The following is a 21,973-nucleotide window of genomic DNA, read 5'->3' as shown; positions in this document are numbered from 1 at the left end:
TTACGGGCCCGTTACAGGCATGAAACCACGTGGTGTATTCAACTGTTTGGTTAGATACTGCTTAGCAGTCTGTGGATTTCAGCATGTAATCAGCTGTGAAACGGCCTGTAAGCAGCCTGAGCACGGCCTGTAAGCAGCCCTATGTTCTCAGTTAGTTCCGGTTTGCTTTTATACAGTTAAAAGCTGAGTTTGGCATGAATAATTCAACAAAGTGTAAGAAACAAACATAGCCAGACAGTTAGACAGTTTACAACACTAATAAGAATGTTTCTTCTAGTGCTTGTGCTGCTCGAGTGTGTCACTGCGTATAAAGAAGACACGTGAATAATGGTTGCAAAGAAAATAATGTTTCTTACCATTGTAATGTGTTGTTCGACTGTTCGTACTGTCCACAGACCAGCCATGTCCTCTGTCACTGTGTGTTTATATAAAGAAGACATGTGAATATCGTTGCAAAGAAAATCTTTCTTACCAATGTTCGACTGGTCGTCCTAGAGGACGACGACAATGCTACAGCATTGCCTCTATTGTCGGCAACCTCTACAGCATGTTCGTACTGTCCACAGACCAGCCATGTCCAGAGCCAGTAACTTAACTAAAGCAAAACACAAACAAAGTTTTTATAATTATTATGAATGATTGCTTACCTGCCAAATTCTAAAGTATAGGTGTGTCCACGATGCTGTAATTAGACCAACCAATGTAAACGACAATAATTATTATTGTAAAATACCTTCTGGTCATGATGGGTTGAAATCATTGATGGCATGAGCATTCCAATTTATATATGTACATCTGTATGTGTGCATCAGTACACGAGTTTAAAGTGAGTTAAATAATTATTAATTGGCTCACATTCTCAAGTAGTGTGACAAGGAACCTGAATCTCGAGCTCAATCAGTACAGTAACGATGACATAGACACAGGTACATCTGTGTGTGCATACGTAAACGAGTTCGAGTAAGTGAGTCAATAATATATAACCTGAATCTCGAGCTCGTAAAGTAATGATGACACAGACAACTGTAGATAATATCATAGGTATACATTTACATGCATTTTATATACCTCGTACTCACCTATTTAGTAGCCGTTGTAGAGGTGCATATCCTCCTTTTTAGATGTGTATTCCTATACATAAGCAGCATATGAACCAACATTTTAAAAACCAGCTGAACACTCACTTATAACATTGTATTAGAAGTCAACAACCTGCGTCAGAGTCAACCAGATCTGCAATACGAAATAACTCCGTCAACATAATTATTTATACATGACCACATAAGCACACCTTGTAGCCTATAGAGCTAGACTCCTAGAGACAGTGAGAGAAGAATTGCAGAGACATCTAGCAGCTGACAAATGGACAGAAGTGAGTATTAATTAGACATGCTATACTAGCTCATCTATACTTACTTCCTCTCTCTCTCTCTTTTTCTTGCTAGCTGGCCTTGGCAGTCAGCTCCATAAATAATATAATTACTCCATCCATCCTTTAAAGCTGCAACTGAACGAGAAGATCAAACTGAAGCACCTTTTCAGTCTCTTGGTGGATTTCGTAGCTAAGCAACTTTCTCTCTGCGCATGCGCATACACTGGCTGCACAGGCCGTAAGCAGGACGTGGGTGGTACAGGCTGAAACAGGCCTGTAATTTACGGTCCGTATTCAGGACAGGATGTACGTGCTGTAACGGGCCTGTGGTTCCGGGATGTAAGCAGGCCGTGGGCGATTACATCCGCATACAGGCCCGTATTCCGGCCTGTATTCAACTGATTTTCCCCACGGGTCTGAAACAGGCCCGTGGATTTTTGGCTGTGTATTCATGACCATAACATTGTGTGTGTGTGTGGGGGGGGTGCAGAGTAAACACTGACTGTCACATTTCATATGGTATCTCAGTCAGTGCAGTTACTGTTGACATAATATTATGTTTTTCTCGTAGTCTTCCTTGCTTGAACTTTCCCAGCTCATAGACAGCTGCACTCCCAGCTCCTGTAGCACCTGCTGACACCTCAGAGTCTGACCAATACAGCTTCTTCTTGCGAGGCAGAGTTAGTCTCCATTGCACAAACTGGTCCTGTGAGTCAAAAATAGTTAACTATGACATTTAATATAGTGTAGGCCGGGCTTACAGAAACAGCTCCTCCATGAATTCTGGCAATCTGTAATGGAACAAATAATACAAACTGAGGTTTAGTTACTAATTGTACATACTGCAGTTGATGCAATGTAGCAGGTTTTGACTGTTTCCACGACAGCATTCATCAAGTTCTTGGAGGTTGTGATGAGGGTACTAGCAGTTTCAACCTGAGGCAATGCCGGAAAAATTATGTATTGGACTTGACTGAGTATGTTCATAATTCTACAATATGACTTACTGTGTCTGTAGAAGATGGTTTAAGGTCAGCCTTGACATTGGCTGTGATGCTCAGTTGGTGACAGTACAGTCTTATCTGGTCCAGGTAGGAGTAGATATCTCTCTGACACTGGGCGTCAGGGCAGTGGTCAGCAATGCTCCTAGCCACTCCATCCAGTATGCCAGCTGCCCTCACTATGTCCCTGGCCGTTACTATGACATCCATAGTGGAGTGAAGTGGACCAATTCCTCTGTTAAAACATCATGCATAAATAGATGAAATACAGAAACGCTTAATTACTTAGTGAAGTCTGACATGTCCACCATCATACCACACATTTCTTTAGCTATTAGAACTATATTGTTTTCACTTTCGTCCCATTTGCTTACTTCAGCCTCAAACCTAAGGAAACCAATTCAATACAGTAACCATTTAAAGACTTATACTAGAGTTACTTACGCAGCTTGTTGTGCTGTTAGACCTTCCGTGACCTTGGTCAAATGAGCCCTCTGTTCTTGTGGGAGTTGCGCCATTAGAGCCTACGAATTACAGTATGTAACAAAAACAAATAATTGAGACTACACCATCCACAATCTACTAAACCACACTTTATCTTCACCTTTGCGGTGTCCTCAACCTCAAAGACCATACTGTGACGAGGTGTACGCTGGAACTTATGAGTGCTACCCGAAGCACTCACTGCAACACCATACAATTGCAAATTAGTTACTGTGACTAGGATGATTTAATAGCTAGCTACTTACAAAGAGTTCCAGCAGAACCAGTGCTGATCTGTGATAAAAGGGAGGGTGTGGGGGTCATAGGTCGTGGAGGGCGGAGTAGATCCTCCAGGTCCGACTCATTTCCCTCAAACTCTTCCGGGGCTCGTGTGACTAAGACGCTACGACGAACGTTTCTTACATTGTCCACAACCTAATGACGATCGAGAGAACAGCTTAAACACTACAAAATAATGATACTCATCTGAGTTGCTTCACCTTCTGTAAAGCTTCCTCTAATGCTTTGAAGTCCACTCTATGGAGATCTCTTGTCATGTGTAGAGTCTCACTCGTCTTAGAAGCCAGATCACAGAATTGGGAGATGGCTACAAATAAAAAAAGTATGGAGATGGACTAATCTTGACATTTCACACACTCACATTTCAAAATGAGCTTTTCTATTGCTCCGTGACTCTGATGAATCTGCTCCTTAGTGTACGAGCTTTTGTTCTTCTTCAGCTCGGCCTTGACCACGTGACACAGTCGCTTGCACTTGCCTCGGATTATCTCCACCAAATTTCCGAGCAGCCTCGTGTTGCAAGCCTCAGTTGCCACGATAAACTGCTGTCCATCCTTACAAATGTGGGCCTCTAAAAGAATGAAATAGGGCTAAAAATAAACTCTTAGACTACATTATTATACATAATTATAAGTGTGCAAAATGCTACAGCACAGTTTCTTGGTTACCTGTGACGGCCATAAAATCTTCCAGTGAGGTAATGTCGTCCACAGCGTCAGTGAGAGCTGACACATTCTCAGCCCAAGCCTCCTTGAACACAGACATACACTTCAGTGCCACTATGCTGCTAGGTTTTTGTGCCAACGAGTATGCTGCATTTATCACCTGTCAGAGAGAAATTGCTATAGTTTAATCCTACCAACTTTCATTCTTTACCTGTGGCGTGAGCACTCGAATATTTTTCACTGCATTGTTTGCAACCTGATTGCTTTTTGCGAAATCAGACAGAGAGCAAGACAACAAGACAGCCTGTGCACACAAAAACAAAGAATAACACTTGAAGCACTACTTGTGGTACTCACCTTCTGCATGCTGTTTGAGTGGTCAGAGAAGGTTTCTGCCCTGTTCTCCAGGAGCTGTGATTGGCCCTCCTGTGCAGCTTCACACATGGCCACCAGTGGCCTCAGGGTACCAATGAACACATCAGTCACCTGGTCAATAGCAGCCCTGCACAGCTATAGGGGAGAGAATATTCTTTAGTGCGTGTTTTGCGTATCTGAAATTTTAGAATGTAAATAGGAATACAACACTGTGTACAAATTCCTCCCGCAAACCTTTCAATAATCAGCTTAGCCAGCTTGCGTGTAACACATACCACTAAGTACTGTCATTTACCTCTTTCCTTAGCTCCACCCCCTGTTCCCTCATCTCTGTCACGAGCTGGTGGACCACCCCCTCCCTCTCTGCAGGCTCCTCCCTCATCAGAGCCGTCTCAAGGTGAGCCATGTGTGCCTTGAGCTGTCCACAGAGGGTGATGAGTGAGTGCTGGTGATAGGAACGTGTTGAATTGGATGAGGTAACTTCCGAAGTAAGGTTAAGGATCTTGTCCAACTCTGCTTGGAGCTCTGTGATGTGAGCTTGAGTTTTAGAAGCAGATGGATCAAGCACAAGGCCAAGGGAAATAGTTTGTTCCAAAGTATCCTGCAAAATGTTCGCGATTGACCTGACATAAATAGCGCTATACTAAGTACTACAAGAGAAAGCTTAGTTTAGTAACTGACCTTGAAGATTTTGAAGCAGACTGCTAATGCTCCTGGCTCAGCTTTAATGATGTCAGTAAAGGATGCCTCATCTCCGCTAGCCAATAGGGACAAGGTCTTGAGAGAGTCTAGCAATCGAAGGACTACGTACTCTTGGTTCTCTTGTGCTGTCCTTGCTCCGGGAAACTGTATGAAAGCCTGTAGCAACCAAATACGTACATTGCTAGAGATTTTGTCGCAGCAAATAGCAGTATCCTATTATGTCCTATTCAAAAAATTACAATGTCCTGACCTTTGAAGTGCCAGTGAGCATTCTCCTAGCTCGACTCAGCTCCAACTGAGCACCTCTCATCAACTGAAGGCTAGCCTCACTACTTCCCTGTATGGATTGAATAGAGGCTCTTTGTATGATGTAGGTAATGTCAGTGGAGCAGTTCTGGATCTTGTCCATCAGCTCCTTCTCAGTGGTCGCAGTGTGGAGTGACCTCAGTCTCACCTCAACCTGTACAGCATCAAAAAGTATGCATGAAGCAACACACTACGTATGCGAAAAAGGTTGTATTTGTGTTAGATCTATACGGCCATAGCTGCACTGACTCGACTGGATGCCTCCAGTAGGTTCTGCACATCCACCATGTCAGCCACCACCATGAGCCTAGTAACAGAGATTAGCAGCTCCCTCGAGGCTTTGGTCATATTGGAGCGGTTGTCTGGCTCACAGGGACTCTGAGAGAACTCGGCTGCAGCTGCTTGCAATGACTCACCACAGGCCCTCACACTATCACAAGCTGTGATCAGCTCCTCCTGTGAGATACAATAACAAAGTAAATTTAACAATTGTACAGTACAGAGATACAGCAACAATAATGAAAACCTCTTAAATATTATTATTTGGGAGCATACTTGGAAATCCGGGTTCTCATGGGCTATATCTTCCCCAATGGCTAGAAAGTTCCTTGTTGCCATGTCCACCAGTTGGATGAGCTTTGAGAGTTTCTGCGGCTCTTGTTTCTTCTTCTTTTGATCTCTCCGCCCACCAATTAGACTGTGCTGTGACAACGACATCACCTGTGAGAACAGAAGCAAACGAAGGTATCTTAACATCTTCATATCATCTTCATATAAATTCTGAGCTAGACTTTAACTGTAGCTATAGACCTCATCAATGAGAGGGGTCATTGCCTCCTCCACAATCTTGGTTCTGTACTCCAAATTCTTCTCCTTTAATTTGGAGCGTATCTCCTCTCTCACAAAGTCCTCCAACTCTGAAGGCTCCAAAATGTCTTGTAGTTCTGCCATTTCTAAGCACTGTAATTAATGGGCCTAGAAAGCTAGCAAGTCAATATTAATTTTTTGTCTGCAAATTTTGAGGGCGGGGCTGAGGTGCGCTCAAAATAGAACGAAACACATAATTCAGGGTAATCTATCTGGTTCACAACCAATGCAATGGCTGCCTTACCTCCTCCGCCAGCACCTTCAGCTGAAGACTTGAAGGCCATTAGAGCAGTGAGGAATGAAGAACTTGGCTGGCTTCCCCCAGATCCCACCAAGAAAAAGAATATATATTTTGAGAAGATGATGGAAAACCCTTTAGTACCCATAGGTACGTGAGACACTCACTACATATGTAGCTACAACTTTTGGTAACAATGGTCTAGTGAAATACCTTATTACGTATAATTATAACCTCTGCTGTTGTCTTAAGTTATGTGTCAATTTACTATTAAACTTTTGCTGCTCTGTGTGTATGATTATTATAAAACTTGAATTGAAGGGAACCAGTATCTAGTATCCCCATACGTCCCATGCAGGATGTGCTGCTACTGTTGGTGCACTGTTGTTTGGACTACTCAACTTCAAGCGAGGGAACTTGGCAAAGTCCCAGCTAGCCATGAGAATGAGAGTACTGGCGCAGACGGGAACCGTCGTGGCTCTGGCTGGAGGGGCCATGTGGCAGAATGCAAAGAAGAAGGATCCGTCCAAAAGCAGAACTTAAACTTTTGCTAGTTAACATTAAATTTTGTTACAAATCACGTCAAGTATTCTGTTTGTTCACTGTTATCATTTGCACTTCAATTATAATTATTAAAAATATTCCAAGAACAATAATTATTGTCTGTCAAAAGCCACAAAAATAAACACCAAACAACAGCTTAAAGTTAGTTATTCCCTGAGGCCGTAATTAACAGCACATTTCCAATGTTTACTCCACGTTGTCTGGTTCACAGTTGCCCTCAGCTGTAGTGCCTCCATGTGTATCCTACCATGGTGGTTGTGTACCGTGGTAACAGGGGTGGATGGGATCCTTGCCCCCACATCATTCAACCAATTATCTTCATCGTGCAAAAAGCAAAATTTGTGCAGGGGATCAATTTGACAACAGAGGCTCCAGTTAAAAAATCGTTCGACTCGTCTAAACTCGGATAAAACATGTCCAGTATTTGTGTGCACCACTTGCAATTTGTAGTCCAACAGGTAACCATTGTCCATATATGCCACAATAGAGAACAAACGTCCCACAGCTACTAGCTTCACAGAAGTGCACGAGCAATCGTATTTTCCACTGAGTGGAGAATTGCTAACCAGTTCAACATTCTTAGTCTTGTTTATACACCAAATATACAGTCTCTTATTGAACACTTGTCCCAGGAGTGAGCCATCAGAGGAGATGCTAATTTCACTGTTGTGTGAGCGATTTATGGAATTATCCGAACAGTGACTGAGTCGATAATCGCAGGTGATGCAAGAGGGTTTGCTGAAACTGATGCCTGGGGTATTCGTCTCATTGTCTGCAGGAGTGTTGGTATGTACTGAGTGCACCATTATGGAGCTATCACACTGAAGTATGAGAGAATGGGACTGACAAACGTTCGTGTCTTTCTCCTCTGATGTTGAAACCAAACATGAGTTTCGGATCCGGTATCGTGAGTCTTCTTCTATGTAGACCTCGTGGCAGTGCTTTCGCTGCACCCTCTTTTGCGGACCAAGTTGTACCGGCATTGACGTACTATCCCCTAACTTCACGGCTTGAAAAATGTAGACGGTCTGGTGTGCGTGGGCGTTGTGAGACGGGAACCAGAATGAGAGGACGACCATCAAGCAATTTTTACACTTTGTGACAACTACCCCTCGATCTTCTCTAAGCAGAGGAACCCGACAAGAAAATACCGTGTCCTTTGCGAGCAAATCATAACAGTTCCAAAGACCAACATTGGTTACCCAATAGAGCAAGTTGTTGTCTATAGATGCCCATAGAACTTGAGTTTGTTTATCCAAAGCCAAGCAAGCAACAGGCTGTGAACAGATGCCATCGGGAATCTGAGGTATCCCTACAAAACGATCAACTACAAGTTCGTATCTTTGATTACTATTGTCAGTTTCGGCCATTGTTTGTACTCTAATGATACACTGTTGTCTTGCATCAAGACAGTGAGTGAACACAAGCTCCTGGGCAATGGAGTGTCTGATATGACTAGGGCTAAGGTGGAGACCCCGAACTTCTTCTTGACGACTAACTGCTGCAATGAAAAACTGTTTCGGGGAGTTCCAATGATGTATTGTTGAGAGCGAGTATCTTGATAATCCAATCACCTTGGAGGTTGCCGTAGTCCAGTACGGAGCCAGGTGTGAGATCACATGATTCCAGTGTTTCGAGACAAGCGTACATTGGCAAACTTCTTTGATGGAGAGATGAGAGATGACTTGAAGCACTAACTCTGGAGGTAGATGAGCAACAATGTCTAATTTATGTTTTGAGCTAATGATACCCATTTCGATAACTTCATACATACACACACACAGTCTATAATTACTGTACGTAGCTACTAACTCTTCTTTCTTGTATATATTCTAGACCTTCAATACTAAAAAAGTAGCAGTGTTTACGTCATGATACCATTCAATCAAGCATACTCTACAGCTCCAATGGTATCATGACTACAACAAACAACAGTAGCTATGTGCCTTCAGAAATAGCAACTGTAAATATGTGTATAAGAGGAATGCATTGAATATGAACGGGAACTTAGGACTTTTGTACAAATAGGAACAAATATTTTAAACTGATCAAGCTAGTATGTATAACTGAATATAGCAAGCAATCTAGAAGCCATGTCTCAATCAGTATGTACACAACAGAATCGCTACAGGCTAGGTCTAAGCTAAAAAAGCCCTTTTTAAAATCAGTGGAGTACACCACTAATAAAGGTATTATTTATGCAGCCTATTCTGAAACAGGTCTTCAATTGGGAGCTGCTGATGCAACATACTGTATATTCATGAGTACTAGTGTGTGTTTGCACCAGACCAGAGGAGCCTCTGCCAGACAATGGGCATTCAACCTTCCACCTTGGTAGAGTAATGCAATAGAGTCAATCAATCACAAGATTGTAGTAGGTTACTAGGATACAACCACAACCAGCCAAAACTAGCAGTCTGTTCACAGACTATAAACAAAACCTGAGGTCAGTTGTGAATAAAAGCAGACAAATTACAGCTATAGAAAATGTTTACTTTTCAATTTAATTAAGCCATTAGGAGAATCAACCTAGCCACTTACTCTCTCTATATGGTGTGAAAATAGAGCAGGTGTAGGCATACAAGTGTCATAGTTTGTCACCGTGACAGCAAATACAAACAATGCATGTTACGTACCTATATAGACTTCAGGCAACCGCAACCATTAATTGCTAATTGATATAATTATTTAGTAGTTCTGGATAGGGTAAACAATCTCTATAGATCAAAGCTCTTAAACATTGAAAGGGAGGGGGTCACATCACTGTATACTGTTTGGTATACTGCACACATCAAAACTATACACTGTAACAGGACACAGTAAGCCTCAGATAAATTAAAATAGCTAGCCAATAATAGTTATCAAAGAGACCGAGCAACTGCTCCTCCTACAGTAGATTGCATAATAAAGTGTTATACGTTTATTCAATGCAAAACATGCAGCAGATGTAACTACTTAGTGAAGTAAAAAACATGTAAACACATTTAGCTGAACAAACACCTCATCCATCTCAGGGCAAGGGCACGAGTGTCATTAGGGCAAGTCTGTGAGACTACCTGGGAGTGGGTGTACGTTATGCACTCCTGATTGTATAATATTATTGTGATAGGTAAATTGAGTTTGTCACATCGAGCTCTCTTTGAGACGCTCTACTCGCGTACGTATAAAGTGTTGAACATGTACAAAGTTGGCAAAAAATAATCATAACAGAGGGGAGAGCTGGCTCTCAAGACCTCCAAGAGGGCTTCAATGAACAATAACAGGAAAAGGCTTCAAAACAAACCACGGATCTATAGACTCAATCTCCACCACATGCACTACATCACAATGGTTAACGAAGGCAGCAACAGTACCTTATTGCGACTACGATGCATTATGGGGAAAACACTAGGCACATGTATACAGCTTGCTTGTTTGTAATGACAAGCAAGTTATGTCAGGTGGACTGAACCACCATGGGTACCATACAGTGATGACTTACTGGCATTATCTGAATAGAGTAAGAAGCAACTCGTCCCCAGAATCCCCAGAGTATCAGTGGTTAGACTAATACATGTATCTCCTACCAGCCGGATGGATCATGCAACTCAGTCAGTCCTGTGAATGCAAGGAGATTTTGGGGATTACATAATCTGAGATGCTAGTATAGAAATGCATCGATTAATAAGCCCAAACAGGCATTTATAGGTTATCCGGGTCAAAACTACAAACAGTTCCCCAAAGACATATAGTACCTGCATGACCCAGTTACACCAACAATGTAACCAAACACTGATTCATGAACACGGTCCCTAATTAGACGTGCATATTGGGAGACAGGCATCTCCTAACATAAACAGGAAGTCGTATACATGTACATGTGCATGGGAATGATTTAGATTGTGACAAATGGTAGTAATCACATTACTGTTAAAATGTACCAGGCAGTGTATTGTAGGGTTTGTCGTCAGAGCACCCCCCCATGTCGTCAGAGCACCCCCCCATGTCATCAGAGCACCCCCCCCATGTCATCAGAGCACACCCCCATGCAATAGTCAAGGTCTAGTTAAGTTGTGTAGTTCGACTGTACGCTGTTAGTGTGCATCCACCATCACATCACATCATGTCACCATGTACGTGCTAATATTCAATGTCTACATTATGTGACTACATTTACCCATAGCTCCTAGCATTCTTTGGGGGGGGGGGAGGGGGGCATCACTATACCTTGCATCATGCTTCTGTTCTCAGTGAGATTCTCTCGCAAGCTAAATGCAGCTCAACATGACAGTAGTATTTTGTACAGAGGGTGCCCCCCTCCCGCCCCCCCCCCCCCCCCCCCACAGCCATGTGGAGTCATGCAGTAGTTAACGTACATGTAGATGGGCGTGGTATAGGATGCCTAATTAATAACAAAACAACTCGACTCAGATCAGAACTATATTAAAAGCAAGTCCAAAAGATAGAAAGTCCTATAATGCATAGCAGGCTATAAACTTTGACAGTAATGAGCGACCAGACAAGTACAAGCCTAAACACAAGAACTTCAAGATCTACAAGCTCTAGCACCAGCTCAATGGGTTCCAGCTACCGTTTAGAGAGTGTAGGCGAGCCTGAGGTAGAGGAGATGGTGGTACCATCACTGGGTCTGGAGGAGCTGGAGGGTCGCATTCACTCCTATGAGGGACCACTGGAGTACAGAGCATTGGGGAAACTGGGAGCACTCAAAGGATGGAAGAAAAGATGGTTCAGAATTGCAGCAGGTATGATACTTATTTTGTTTTCATTGTTTCATTGTATACTTAGTTATGACTTACTATTGGATTGATGGGGTTAGCAAGTTTGATTTGCGAGATAAATGTAACGCTAACGAACTGCACTGTTCCTGTACTGTAGATACTGCATGCTGTAGCTAGCTAGCTGTGTAGATATATATCACAGTCTAGTATTGTAAGCCATACAAGTGCAGACTAGCACCTGTTAGGCTGTTGATTTGATATCAGTGGCTATTCATTGGTCAGCTGGCTAGAGAAGATAAGAAGATAAGAAACCACATCGGGTTGCTATATTGCAGACTCTTCAATCTATGACTGCAGTGACCATTCCCTGTAGTATTCATAGTGCTAATAATAAATATATAATATATATAATGTTGGTGTTAGCGTGATAGCAACGATTAGCGTGATTTGATTTGTCCGTCGACGGTAACATCTCTGATCAAATAACCCTCTCAGTGATTGTTGTGTGCAAATAACTTTTTATTAAGATGACCAGATAGTCAGCTTATCCTGTTTATTCTGCACATACAGTGTGTAGGTACTGCTGGTACTACATGTACAGTGTGTAGGTTGCTGGTATTACATGTACAGTGTGTAGGTTGCTGGTACTACAGTAGAACCTCGATTATCCGGCCCTCCATTATCCGGAACCTCGATTATCCGGCTTGGCAGTTTTCTTGTTATCAGATCAGAAAATGGGCGTGTCCCTCAAACGCGCATGCGCGTTGCAGCTGTTACCATGGATACATGCCTGCTTATCTTCTGCGCATGCGCATACAATCATGTGGCACTGCTGTTTATCAATAAAGTGGGTGGATCAAGGCGTGGTTTATCTATTTGATTATCCGGCATATTCACTTATCCGGCCTGCTTCTGGAACCAAGGTGTCCGGATAATCGAGGTTCTACTGTACATGTACAGTGTGTAGGTTGCTGGTACTACATGTACAGTGTGTAGGTTGCTGGTACTACATGTATTCTATTTCAGAGTGCTCTGTTTCATATTAATGTGCCATTCTGTAATTATCGAGAATGTCATGCATGCATCAGTTGCAATAATTATCACAAGCAGTGTGCATACAATTATGTAATATTATGTAGTAGTCTGGTTTGCAACAGATTTTCACTCATTTTTTTTTTCTCAATTTGCACAGATAACCGACGATCAAATGTGTATCATGTTCTCAAGTCCAAATCAACTGTCGACAGAATCAGTGATGTACACAAACGATTGCTAACTGTACCGAAATCAAACCCAAACATCTTTCTGAACACTTTTGGCAAAGACCCTTCAAGTCGTGATTTCATGTCCTTCAATGTATGCGACTCTTCCACTGGTGCTGATCTGTGTATGTTCCGTGCAGAGAACATTGTGCAGCAAAGAAATTTTATGGCAGCTCTTTGTGGCAAAGGACCTGGTCTGTTCACTCAAAACTCAGATGATAGTTTAGAGATCACAATGCTAACTGATGGACCACCTACAAATGAACTTTTTACGAGACGGAGAAGTTATGACAGTAGGTCTAACAGACAACGGTCCACACTATCTACGAGAAAAGCTCCAACTTATGTTTCAACAATGACAAAATTATCAAGAGAGTTCTATCTACCTGAAGGTGTTTGCCAACCTATTGCTCAGATCGACTTCCCTGGAGAGCAGCTACCCGTGTATCAATCATTGGAGTCTGTTGGTCCCACAAGTCCACGCACAAGGAGACCAAAAAATGACACTTTTCTACCACCTCACGGTGACCCAGTACATTCACCAGTCAGTCTAGGCTATGGCACAGAAGTCGGTTTGGAACCATGTCAACAAGCCATCTGGGTGCCTCAAGATAACTTTTACTATTTCCTCGATCACGAAAGGAAAACATCATTCCTACAAGACCCTCGACCTCCTTCCTCTCCAGCACAAGTTATCAATCAGAAGCAGCTTCCTTACACTGGCAGTGTGAATGTCACCTCAGAACAAGATTCACTCCCAGACTTATGCAAAGATGCCCAAGTGATTACAGCTACATCAACAAGAGCAGCCATGAAGCCAGCCGGGCTCATCCTCGAGGCAAGCGGTGCTGATGGACTAGCCGGGAGTTGTGGCAGAGATGGAGAGAGAGGAGCTAATGGAGAACATGAAGCAGTGGGGATCGGATTCAATCACACCTCTGGAGCCGATGGTTCTAATGGCTTCCCAGGAACAGTAGGCCAAACAGGCAGCTCAGGTATGTTGTGGCTTCCTGTTAGAGCACTTGCTAGGTTATACCCATTTACTAATTGCTGACCATAATTTGGCCCCTGCTCTTTGTGATTTTAACCAATGTCTTCCTCTCCAGGAACCTGTGGCAAAGATGGAAACACACTCATACTAAACGTGTCTGGAGATGCTACGAAATTGAAAGTGACTGATTCTTTGAGTATGTCAACCACTGCGAAACTTGGTGGCGATAATTGCGAGTATGTGATGGTTATGGACTGTCATGGTGGAGACGGTGGTAACGGTGGTGACGGTGGTGTGGGTGGTGATGGTGGTGCCGGTGGTGATGGCGGTAGGGGAGGTCCGGACGGAGACGGAGGTCACGGTGGTGATGGAGGAATGGGTGGAACCGGTGGACACGGAGGAGCCGGAGGCAACGCTGGCAACGGAGGAGCTTGTGTGATTCAGACTCAAGACCCACGACTTTTGATGCTTGTTGAAGTTAACTGTAAAGCTGGGAAACCTGGTAAAGGTGGAACTGGTGGAAAATCGGGAGAAGGCGGAACGAGAGGATTTGGCGGAGACGGGGGACCATCTTCGAGCCCCGGCGGCACCCCACCATCACCAAGGAGCTCGTCTGTCGGCCTGAGAGGCAAACCTGGTATGACTGGATCGGCTGGAAACAATGGACGTGTAGGAAATGATGGAAAACCTGGTTCGAATGGAGGCATTTTGTGGGTGATTCAATCAAACATTGGAAAGGTGTTACATGAAGCTGGCACAAGATACGATGCTGAGATCACCTCACTAACGGTCACACCTGGTGTCAATGATGGTGTCTACGAACCCAACCAGAGGATATCAATCGAGGATGTTGTCGTGAAAAATAGTGGTGGTCTCCCTTTACCTGAAGGCTGCAAGCTTTTCTTCCCCTCATCTGAAACTATTAGATTTGAAGACACCGTCTACACACTACCAGAAATCCCCCCCAACGAAACCTTCTCAGTGCCTTTTACATTTTGTGGACGGATATTCGACCTTGCTCCTGTGAACGAACCAGGCCCATTCTCGACAGAAGCCTCCTTCACACCTCGAGTTGAGCTGCTAGGAAGACCTTTCGAGAAATCGTCTTTAGAGAAGAACATTCGCGTTACCTACCCTATCAAGCTTCCCTTTGCTCTGTCCAGAAGCAACGTCAGTCGTGGTGAAGTGACTACCCTGGATATTGGCATCGAAAACACCTCCAATGTAACGTACGGCAGTTGTCCTGATTCGTATGGAAGTGCATTAGTTCGAGTTCACATGGACGCACGATTAATTCCGATTGGTGTTATTGGACAATCAAGCAGCGACGAAAATAAAACACACAATGTTACATTTGATTCTCTGGAGAGAGATAGTCTATTTATCGAAGTCAATCAGATTAAACCTGGAGAGACTGTCATGATATCATTTGCTGTGCAAATGGACCCACTAGCTGAACTTTGTGATACGTGTGTGTGGCAAGCTGTGCTTTACTTTAAAGGCAAACGAATCGAATATCGTTCCAAAGAGATTCGAATCTCCCCGGCTTACTCCCCCCCAAGCGAGGCCTCTCAACTAGGGGACATTCTCATGGTTACCAGCGATAGTATCTCAAGAGAGCAGTTTCTCTACTGGCAGAAAATTTTCGAGATTTTGAGTGTGAGCGTGGATTTCTGGGACGCTAATTATCGAAAGACCTCTACCGTTCAACCCCCTCCACCGTATGCACTAAATGGGATAGCCTCTCCTCAAGCTGAACCCCCCAAACCAAAACTACCACAATTTTGCGATCTCTTCTCTGGCAAGGTGATCCTTTACCCTCACTGTGATCTTGACCAGCTCCCTGCCCGGGAAATTACCCAACACTTTCATGGAGAATACACCTCTGAGTCTCTGGAAGACAAGAACTCGTCTATGCTCTTGTTTTTGAAGTCTTCACTTCCAGAAAGCCTTGAAGATTACACCAACCAACTGACTGGACAAATTCGCTTATGGAAACACTTGTGCTCTACTGAGGAGAAGATTCAACTGCCGGAGGATGCTTACACTGGACTTCATCTCATATCTCCTGGAACTTTCGTTTCTCCCGATTGGTCAATGATGAGGTCAAGAACACGTACTATGAAGACTATTCAGAGTGAATCCCCCACACAATCAGTAGCACTCATCGGGTACACAAACAAAATCCGGCGCACAAGTCGTGTCAAGTACCAGTACGGTTCAATGGACGTCAGACGTGTTCCTTTATTGAAGTCTGTCAACTTTCAATGTGTGGACTGTACCGGGAGAAATTACATTGCCATGGGTACAGACGACCCTTTGCTCACACCCAGCTCACGAGAGTTTCCACTTGGAAGCAACTTTGCTCAAGTTTTACTTGCAGTACTATGCAGTCTCCCTCTACGCTGCAAGCTGAACATTCTGAAGAAACCAGTCGATAAAACGTCACCAAATTACGTCAAGTTCCACCTCCCAAATGGACTCACACTCGGGAAAAGAGACCTGTCTGCCATCTGTATTGCCAGTGATGTTACTGATGAGTTATTCAACTGCCCCGAAGTTCTCACACGAATGACCACACTCTGTGAAGATGTCACTGCCAACAGAGCCATCTACATTGCCTCAGGAGTGATCCCACAACTGATAGAGCTCATCAAGCAAGAAGTGAAAGAGAGACAACAAAATGGTCCTGCTTTTGTATTGGCTTCCAAAGAACTCCTTTGTTTATGCGATTCGCTCGCTGTGATTGTAGGAGAAGAATGTTGCAAGAAAGTGTCACTCAAACTCCCCCTGCTGAAGACATTACAAGACAAGAACAGTGTTCTGCGTTGTCATCAGCACTCCAATGTGTGCATGATGACATGAACTGAACGTTATTGCATTTTTAACTAGCTATGATTTTTGTGTATCATTTCTGTTTGTGATTTTTTTCTGTTTGTGATTTTTGTGCTAACTTTACTTATCATCATCATCCATTCCACTTACATGATTGTACTATTTATCAGTGACACTGTGTTGATTTGTGCTATAATTTCATCAGCTGAGCTGCTGATATTGTGATAGAGCAAATTTAATTAACGACATTTGTGGGTGTATGGGTAAGGCATGCTACAACTTGAGCAGGACTGTTTCCTTTTGTGTGGGTTATGGGCCAGGCATGGTACAACTTGTATTATTATTATGTCTTGTGCTACATGTCCAGTGCAAGGTCGAGTGTGCAGTAATTTGGGTATTTAAGCAGCAAGTCTCTGTCTCCTGCATCTCTCACTGACACCAGCGTCTATTCACAAAACTCGGTAAGTGTGTAGATAAAGTAAGCATAGATAGAAGAGGGAGGGATTGGAAACGAACGACAATTTCAATGATATCCGTTGAAACACTCCTTGTCTTGTTACGTAATCACGTTCTGGCGGGATTGTAACAAAGATTTTCTCTGACTCAGTTCTTGCAGACGTTGTTAGAGTCTAACTTAGACTTCTGGGTTAGGCCAGATGTCCGTGGCTTAACTGTATTCATACCTGGTAAGTTAGAAACTTACTTCAGTAGAGTTGAAGCAGAATAATAGGCCAGTTTTGTAGGGTAAGGTGATAGTCAAAATTATGTCTCCCTCTAGCACATATGTAAAGCTGATTTGCAGTTTGTACCTGTGTCAAACTGTATACTTGGGTCCTAGTGCTTTGCGTAAGTATTACTTTTTGAATGATACAAGTGAAACTTTTGTACTATATCAATAAATAAAGTATTTCAGGAGTGTTTTTTGTCTCCTTTTTTCATCTCTAAAAAGGGCTAGTTGAATATATTCTGCTAATATACTGTTAGAGGAGTATTTGAAGTTTTGCATTGTCTTTGTTTGCACTTACAGAAATGCCGTGAAAATTTTGAATCGTCATTCACAAAAGAATGAATTTAGGATTACTGGTAAGCATGCTATACTGATTATTGCCCACACTATACTTTTATAACAATACCTGCAGTGAGGTCATTTGTGGAGATGGTTAGATATCTGTTCACAATACCTGGAGTCATCAGCAACAGGTTGTGCCAGGACCCCGTTAAATTGGCCAACAAAGACAGAGGGGTAAATCCAACGAGAACCCGAATGTTAGTGAATTTGCTAAGAACACAGGCTCTTCGGGTGATCAACAGCACATGTGCAACAATTAGAGGCAACTGCTGAAAGACAATAGAAGACGACCATTGCAGCTAGGTGATGAGAATAACCCCTTCCCAAAAGAAGGCAGCATAATGTATAGAGAAATCAATTGTTCACATGTTAATTCAATCACATTCACATGTTCAATTCTTAACTGTGATAAATAATTGTTCAATTCTATAAATTTAACTGTGCATGATAATTAAATGATGCTGCAGAGTGTCACGACTTCAATTCTGAGTAGAATTTCAGCCCGAACCATCACACTATGTTCAGAACCCTCCAACGAAATTAACTATCAACGCAGAAGCTGTGTTGAGGGCAACTGCTTCCTCTGGTGATGAAGCTTTGAATCTATGTACTCTCTGTCAAAACAGTCATAAAAGCTTCCTTAAACCTACCTGCATTTACATGAAAAGGAAAGAAAGTAAATGGAAAGTAATTAATTATTATTTATTATTAACAAACAGTTCAACATCACTTACTCTGAAATGGAGCCGGAGCACTACTTTCCATTGTACAGTGCAAATGTAGACCTGAGCTAGAAAGCCATTCTTGAGAACTAGAAAGCCATATACTCGAAATCAGCTGGCTGGAACACAATTTTTATTTTGAGGAAGTATAAGTAGTGATCACTTCCCTCTTTGATCTATGCTTCCGGCAGACAAGGAGTGTTCGGCACACGTGATTCGTTTCCAATCCCTCCCTTTTCTATCTATGAAGTAAGTGCCAAAAAGGACTCATAGGATGCTGTAGCTAAGAAGCCAAGGTTTTGCATGCCATGTGGTCATGCATAGCTATAATATTATATTGACATGATCTCTCTTCCCCTGCATGCAGGTCTATTAAGCTACAGTACGTGACAACCATCCACCATGTCTAACTCAACCGAAAATCCCAAGCCCCCGAATGTTGTTGCTTACATTCTCTCTCCGGCCTGCGATAAACATATCGAATGGCTCAAGAACGTATTCGGAGCACGACAAGTCGAGATGTTTCGCACCAAAAACAAGTCCAAAGTCATGCACGTTTCCATGGTTGTCAACGATGGCATTGTCTACCTTGCCGACACCAAATGTATGGACCAAGAACCAACTGCAAATGACGATGAAATTCAAGATACCCATGGCTTTTGGTGCCATGTTGAGCTTGAAGACCCCTATCCTGTCTGGAAGAAAGCGATGGAAAATGGCTCCACTGTTGTCTTTGATCTGAAGAAACAGTACTATGGCGGCGAGCTTGGTTGCTTTCGAGATCCTTTTGGTTTCAACTGGGGCATTGCAAAGGCTAGTGCATGCAGGAAGCCAGGAGTTATTCCTTACCTCTTTCTCCCTGATGGAGAGTGTGAGAAACACATTGAATGGATGGAAAAGGCTTTGGGTGCTGTCAAGAAAGGTATCTATCGTTCTGACGACAATCTTGTGCAGCATTGCATGCTGGAGGTGAATGGTGCTCCTATCTACACATCCGATGTTTCTGGGATGCCAACTGTCGAGGCTCGCAAAGCCATTGGTGGAGAAATCAAACGTTTTTTCTGCCACTTGGTAGTACAGGACCCTCACACACTATGGGATGCCACTGTTAAAGAGGGTGCAAAAGTCACTGATGAAATGAAGCTTCAGTTTTGGGGCGAAGTGCAAGGAATGGTTAAAGATCCGTTTGACTTTGAGTGGTCTATCGCTGGTGACACCAAGCCGCCCACTGCATCTCCAAATGGTGTGATCCCCTATCTCTTCTCTCCAGAATGCGAGAAACATGTTGATTGGATCAAGAGTGTGTTTGGAGCTACAGTGAAGAGCATGGTTCTCGCCCCTGACATCGACAACAAAGTGATGCATTGCACCCTTGAAGTCAATAACGGTGTATTCTACATTTGCGATTCTGATTGCAGCAACAACTTCAAGCCCCGCCCTGAAGGTGAACCTCGTGGATACCTCTCTCATATGAATGTGCCTGATCCAGACGATATTTGGAAGAAAGCGATGGCCAATGGTGCTACCCAAGTGGTCGAGCTCAAGGACCAGTTCTGGGGTGACTACTATGGAATATTCAAAGATCCTTACGGATTCGAATGGGCTGTTATGAAGAACAATGCCTAGAGCATTCAAACATTTGAACATTTTTTTCTCATCATTTACCAACTGTGTTTTTTTCTCAGCTAATTTTGTATCTAATCAATGTTAATTATGCTGCAAAAAACCCACAGACATGACTGTAATTTCCGGTAGTTCTGCCTCTATTATTGGCCTCGTGTTAGCTCATAAGTAATCACTAGCCTCCTTCACAAGGCCTCTCTTCGAAGAAGAGCGGCCTGGGATCGAGGCTAAAGTAATCACATGATTCAATGGGCGTGTCCGAAGAGGCCGACCACACCCATTATTATCTTGGTTTTGTGTCTCAAGTGTGTGTTAAAATACAAACACACGACAACTACAACTTATCAACAGACATGAGGTTCTATGCCCTGCTGCTAGTGGCTGTACTGGTTAGGGAGAGCTGCTGTGCAGTGTGGGGGCCCAAGGACAGTCCCAGTGGTGTGAGGGGAAGTGGACAAAGAACACCACAAGTGTTTGAGCTTGCAGACGGTGAGAACATTGAAGATGAGCTACAAGAGGTGGTCAAGGAATTCACTGTCAAGGAGCAATCAGGACTGAAGAGGTGGCTAGAAATATGAGTTGATTAATAAGCTTTGATGTGGTGTAATTGCTTAGCTATGATATATTATATAGCTATAGCTCAGTGCAGTCTCCTCTAGCTCTAGGACTGTGACTTGTTGTGATACTGCTCCCTATTAAAGTTTGCAGTAGGAGCAATGATCGTATGCTTAAAACTAAGTCGGTTCACATTCATACTAAAATAGCAAGGTTATCTTGCTAGACAGCTGGCATGTTGGATTTATAGGATATGTAATACCTTCCTGTTCACAATTTGATTGCTGTGTGCCATATAGATAATTATGTCTAAGTAATAAACCTCACATGGTCGTGCATTTCGTATAGTGCAACTGTTCCCACAGTGAAAGTCAACAACATTGTGTTTGTGTCTACTCCAATACCTGTGAAAGAAATCATAGCATACCAAGCGTTATAGAATCCTACTAACTTCCATTTTGCTCGCTGCCTTTTGGAGGCCTATAACCTGAGTATTCATAGAATATGGTGTTTTTAGATCAAAGTTTTATGGCGGATCAAATTCCTCTATTTTTGAGAGTACCAAAGACAACTCATTTCGGTAGCTGCATGTGGGAGACCGTAATGATTTCTTGGTGACTTGAAAGGTCTGGTTAGATTATCATCTCATATTGGCTGCTTTTGTAGTGAGCTCTTCTCTGTGTCCCTCCCTGTACAGGGTGAAACGTCAGTCAGCCGGTAACAATATAGGCTACACTGCTCGCCTGGATAACGACAACCACTACCAGGCGGTGGTGCATTGGACCGGCCACCCATCAGAGGACATCTTTATTGTCACTAGGAATGTGGTCAACGGTCACTCCACTGAGAGCTGGCTGTGGAGGTGAATATATACATGTACTACCTTAGCTAAGCTGTGTCCCTCTCTATATCTATGGCTGGGCTAACTACTCACCTTTTAAAAAGTGTCTCTCTGTGTTCGCTCTCGGTGGATGTTGTGTTTGGCACTCTTAGAATGTTGAGTACCTATTTCCACTGTACATGTTCATTGTAGGGGGAATGTCCACAAGTTGTTAATTGTAGCTTCATTTCTCACCAGGTCCACGGACTATGGACACACTTTTGTCAATGAGACGAACAAACTGCCTTCTAATGCTATTGTCGAGTGGTACTACATCAGCCCCTACTCTGAGTTTGTGAGTTGTCCATTGTCCACATTTTCATTTGCTTATATTATTTCCTGCTGCTGTGCTTTGTGCCATAAGAATGCTTACCTCTATACATTTACAAAATATTACCACACCTAACAGTTTCAAGAGTCTATCTATGCTTGTGAGGTGCTCCAA

At 43.1% G+C, this 21,973-nt stretch overlaps 5 protein-coding genes and 1 long non-coding RNA gene across 11 annotated transcripts in view; 4 read left to right on the top strand and 2 right to left on the bottom strand.

Moving 5' to 3' along the window:
- Positions 1–184: 184 nt before the first annotated feature.
- LOC135331584 (catenin alpha-2-like) lies at positions 185–6,280 on the bottom strand. 5 transcript variants are annotated; one of them, XM_064526801.1, is made up of 29 exons: positions 6,015–6,280; positions 5,760–5,924; positions 5,454–5,660; positions 5,149–5,358; positions 4,878–5,054; positions 4,492–4,797; positions 4,179–4,331; positions 4,033–4,125; positions 3,825–3,981; positions 3,518–3,727; positions 3,357–3,463; positions 3,123–3,291; positions 2,978–3,057; positions 2,818–2,897; positions 2,659–2,760; positions 2,380–2,608; positions 2,216–2,308; positions 2,134–2,163; positions 1,417–2,078; positions 1,292–1,355; positions 1,185–1,233; positions 1,080–1,131; positions 985–1,023; positions 856–932; positions 734–795; positions 648–682; positions 473–595; positions 357–415; positions 185–301 (listed from the first exon to the last, which is right to left on the bottom strand). In XM_064526801.1, the coding sequence occupies exons 1-19, from the start codon at positions 6,153–6,155 to the stop codon at positions 1,878–1,880; spliced, it is 2,910 nt and encodes a 969-aa protein (XP_064382871.1). In that variant the 5' UTR covers positions 6,156–6,280; the 3' UTR covers positions 185–301; positions 357–415; positions 473–595; positions 648–682; positions 734–795; positions 856–932; positions 985–1,023; positions 1,080–1,131; positions 1,185–1,233; positions 1,292–1,355; positions 1,417–1,877. The 5 variants fall into 5 exon arrangements, with proteins under 5 accessions (XP_064382871.1, XP_064382869.1, XP_064382870.1 ...); XM_064526799.1 differs by having other exon boundaries at positions 856–1,023; XM_064526800.1 differs by lacking the exon at positions 985–1,023.
- Positions 6,281–6,302: 22 nt separating this feature from the next.
- Positions 6,303–6,965, top strand: LOC135331596 (HIG1 domain family member 2A, mitochondrial-like). Its single transcript, XM_064526819.1, has 2 exons — positions 6,303–6,459; positions 6,668–6,965. Exons 1-2 carry the CDS (start codon positions 6,303–6,305, stop codon positions 6,850–6,852), a joined length of 342 nt encoding a protein of 113 aa, XP_064382889.1. The 3' UTR covers positions 6,853–6,965.
- A 4,284-nt stretch (positions 6,966–11,249) lies between these two features.
- On the top strand, positions 11,250–16,918 carry LOC135331628 (uncharacterized). The gene is made up of 3 exons (XM_064526849.1): positions 11,250–11,615; positions 12,784–13,848; positions 13,960–16,918. Exons 1-3 carry the CDS (start codon positions 11,360–11,362, stop codon positions 16,707–16,709), a joined length of 4,071 nt encoding a protein of 1,356 aa, XP_064382919.1. The 5' UTR covers positions 11,250–11,359; the 3' UTR covers positions 16,710–16,918.
- Positions 16,919–16,983: 65 nt separating this feature from the next.
- LOC135331629 (uncharacterized) lies at positions 16,984–20,202 on the top strand. 2 transcript variants are annotated; one of them, XM_064526850.1, is made up of 2 exons: positions 16,984–17,140; positions 18,838–20,202. In XM_064526850.1, the coding sequence occupies exon 2, from the start codon at positions 18,873–18,875 to the stop codon at positions 20,094–20,096; it is 1,224 nt and encodes a 407-aa protein (XP_064382920.1). In that variant the 5' UTR covers positions 16,984–17,140; positions 18,838–18,872; the 3' UTR covers positions 20,097–20,202. The 2 variants fall into 2 exon arrangements, with proteins under 2 accessions (XP_064382920.1, XP_064382921.1); XM_064526851.1 differs by having other exon boundaries at positions 17,018–17,157.
- Positions 18,093–18,711, bottom strand: LOC135331630 (uncharacterized). Its single transcript, XR_010393049.1, has 2 exons — positions 18,483–18,711; positions 18,093–18,398 (listed from the first exon to the last, which is right to left on the bottom strand). It is a non-coding gene; the product is annotated as an uncharacterized LOC135331630 (long non-coding RNA).
- A 124-nt stretch (positions 20,203–20,326) lies between the features above and the next one.
- The window catches only part of LOC135331623 (VPS10 domain-containing receptor SorCS2-like), a 10,412-nt gene continuing 8,765 nt past the window's right edge, over positions 20,327–21,973 (top strand). Inside the window, exons 1-3 of the mRNA XM_064526845.1 lie at positions 20,327–20,655; positions 21,346–21,510; positions 21,727–21,823. Of these exons, the coding sequence (XP_064382915.1) occupies positions 20,342–20,655; positions 21,346–21,510; positions 21,727–21,823 (576 nt within the window). The 5' untranslated portion in view covers positions 20,327–20,341. The remainder of the gene's footprint in view (positions 20,656–21,345; positions 21,511–21,726; positions 21,824–21,973) is intronic.

The sequence above is a fragment of the Halichondria panicea genome, chromosome 2 (genome assembly GCF_963675165.1).
Source record: "Halichondria panicea chromosome 2, odHalPani1.1, whole genome shotgun sequence".
Taxonomy (NCBI): Eukaryota; Metazoa; Porifera; class Demospongiae; order Suberitida; family Halichondriidae; genus Halichondria; species Halichondria panicea.
Note: the sequence above shows the minus strand (reverse complement) of the source record. Positions and strands in the feature narration are given on the sequence as shown.

Excerpts from the sequence above, each read along its gene's own strand:
- LOC135331584 (XM_064526799.1), bottom strand. The coding sequence starts at position 6,155 with ATGGCAGAACTACAAGACATTTTGGAGCCTTCAGAGTTGGAGGACTTT. Across the intron at positions 5,661-5,759 it reads ATGAGAACCCGGATTTCCAA|GAGGAGCTGATCACAGCTTG; the intron begins GTATGCTCCCAA and ends TGTATCTCACAG. Across the intron at positions 2,309-2,379 it reads AACCATCTTCTACAGACACA|GTTGAAACTGCTAGTACCCT; the intron begins GTAAGTCATATT and ends GCATTGCCTCAG.
- LOC135331596 (XM_064526819.1), top strand. The coding sequence starts at position 6,303 with ATGGCTGCCTTACCTCCTCCGCCAGCACCTTCAGCTGAAGACTTGAAG. Across the intron at positions 6,460-6,667 it reads AAACCCTTTAGTACCCATAG|GATGTGCTGCTACTGTTGGT; the intron begins GTACGTGAGACA and ends CGTCCCATGCAG.
- LOC135331628 (XM_064526849.1), top strand. The coding sequence starts at position 11,360 with ATGAGCGACCAGACAAGTACAAGCCTAAACACAAGAACTTCAAGATCT. Across the intron at positions 11,616-12,783 it reads ATGGTTCAGAATTGCAGCAG|ATAACCGACGATCAAATGTG; the intron begins GTATGATACTTA and ends CAATTTGCACAG. Across the intron at positions 13,849-13,959 it reads AGGCCAAACAGGCAGCTCAG|GAACCTGTGGCAAAGATGGA; the intron begins GTATGTTGTGGC and ends CTTCCTCTCCAG.
- LOC135331629 (XM_064526850.1), top strand. The coding sequence starts at position 18,873 with ATGTCTAACTCAACCGAAAATCCCAAGCCCCCGAATGTTGTTGCTTAC.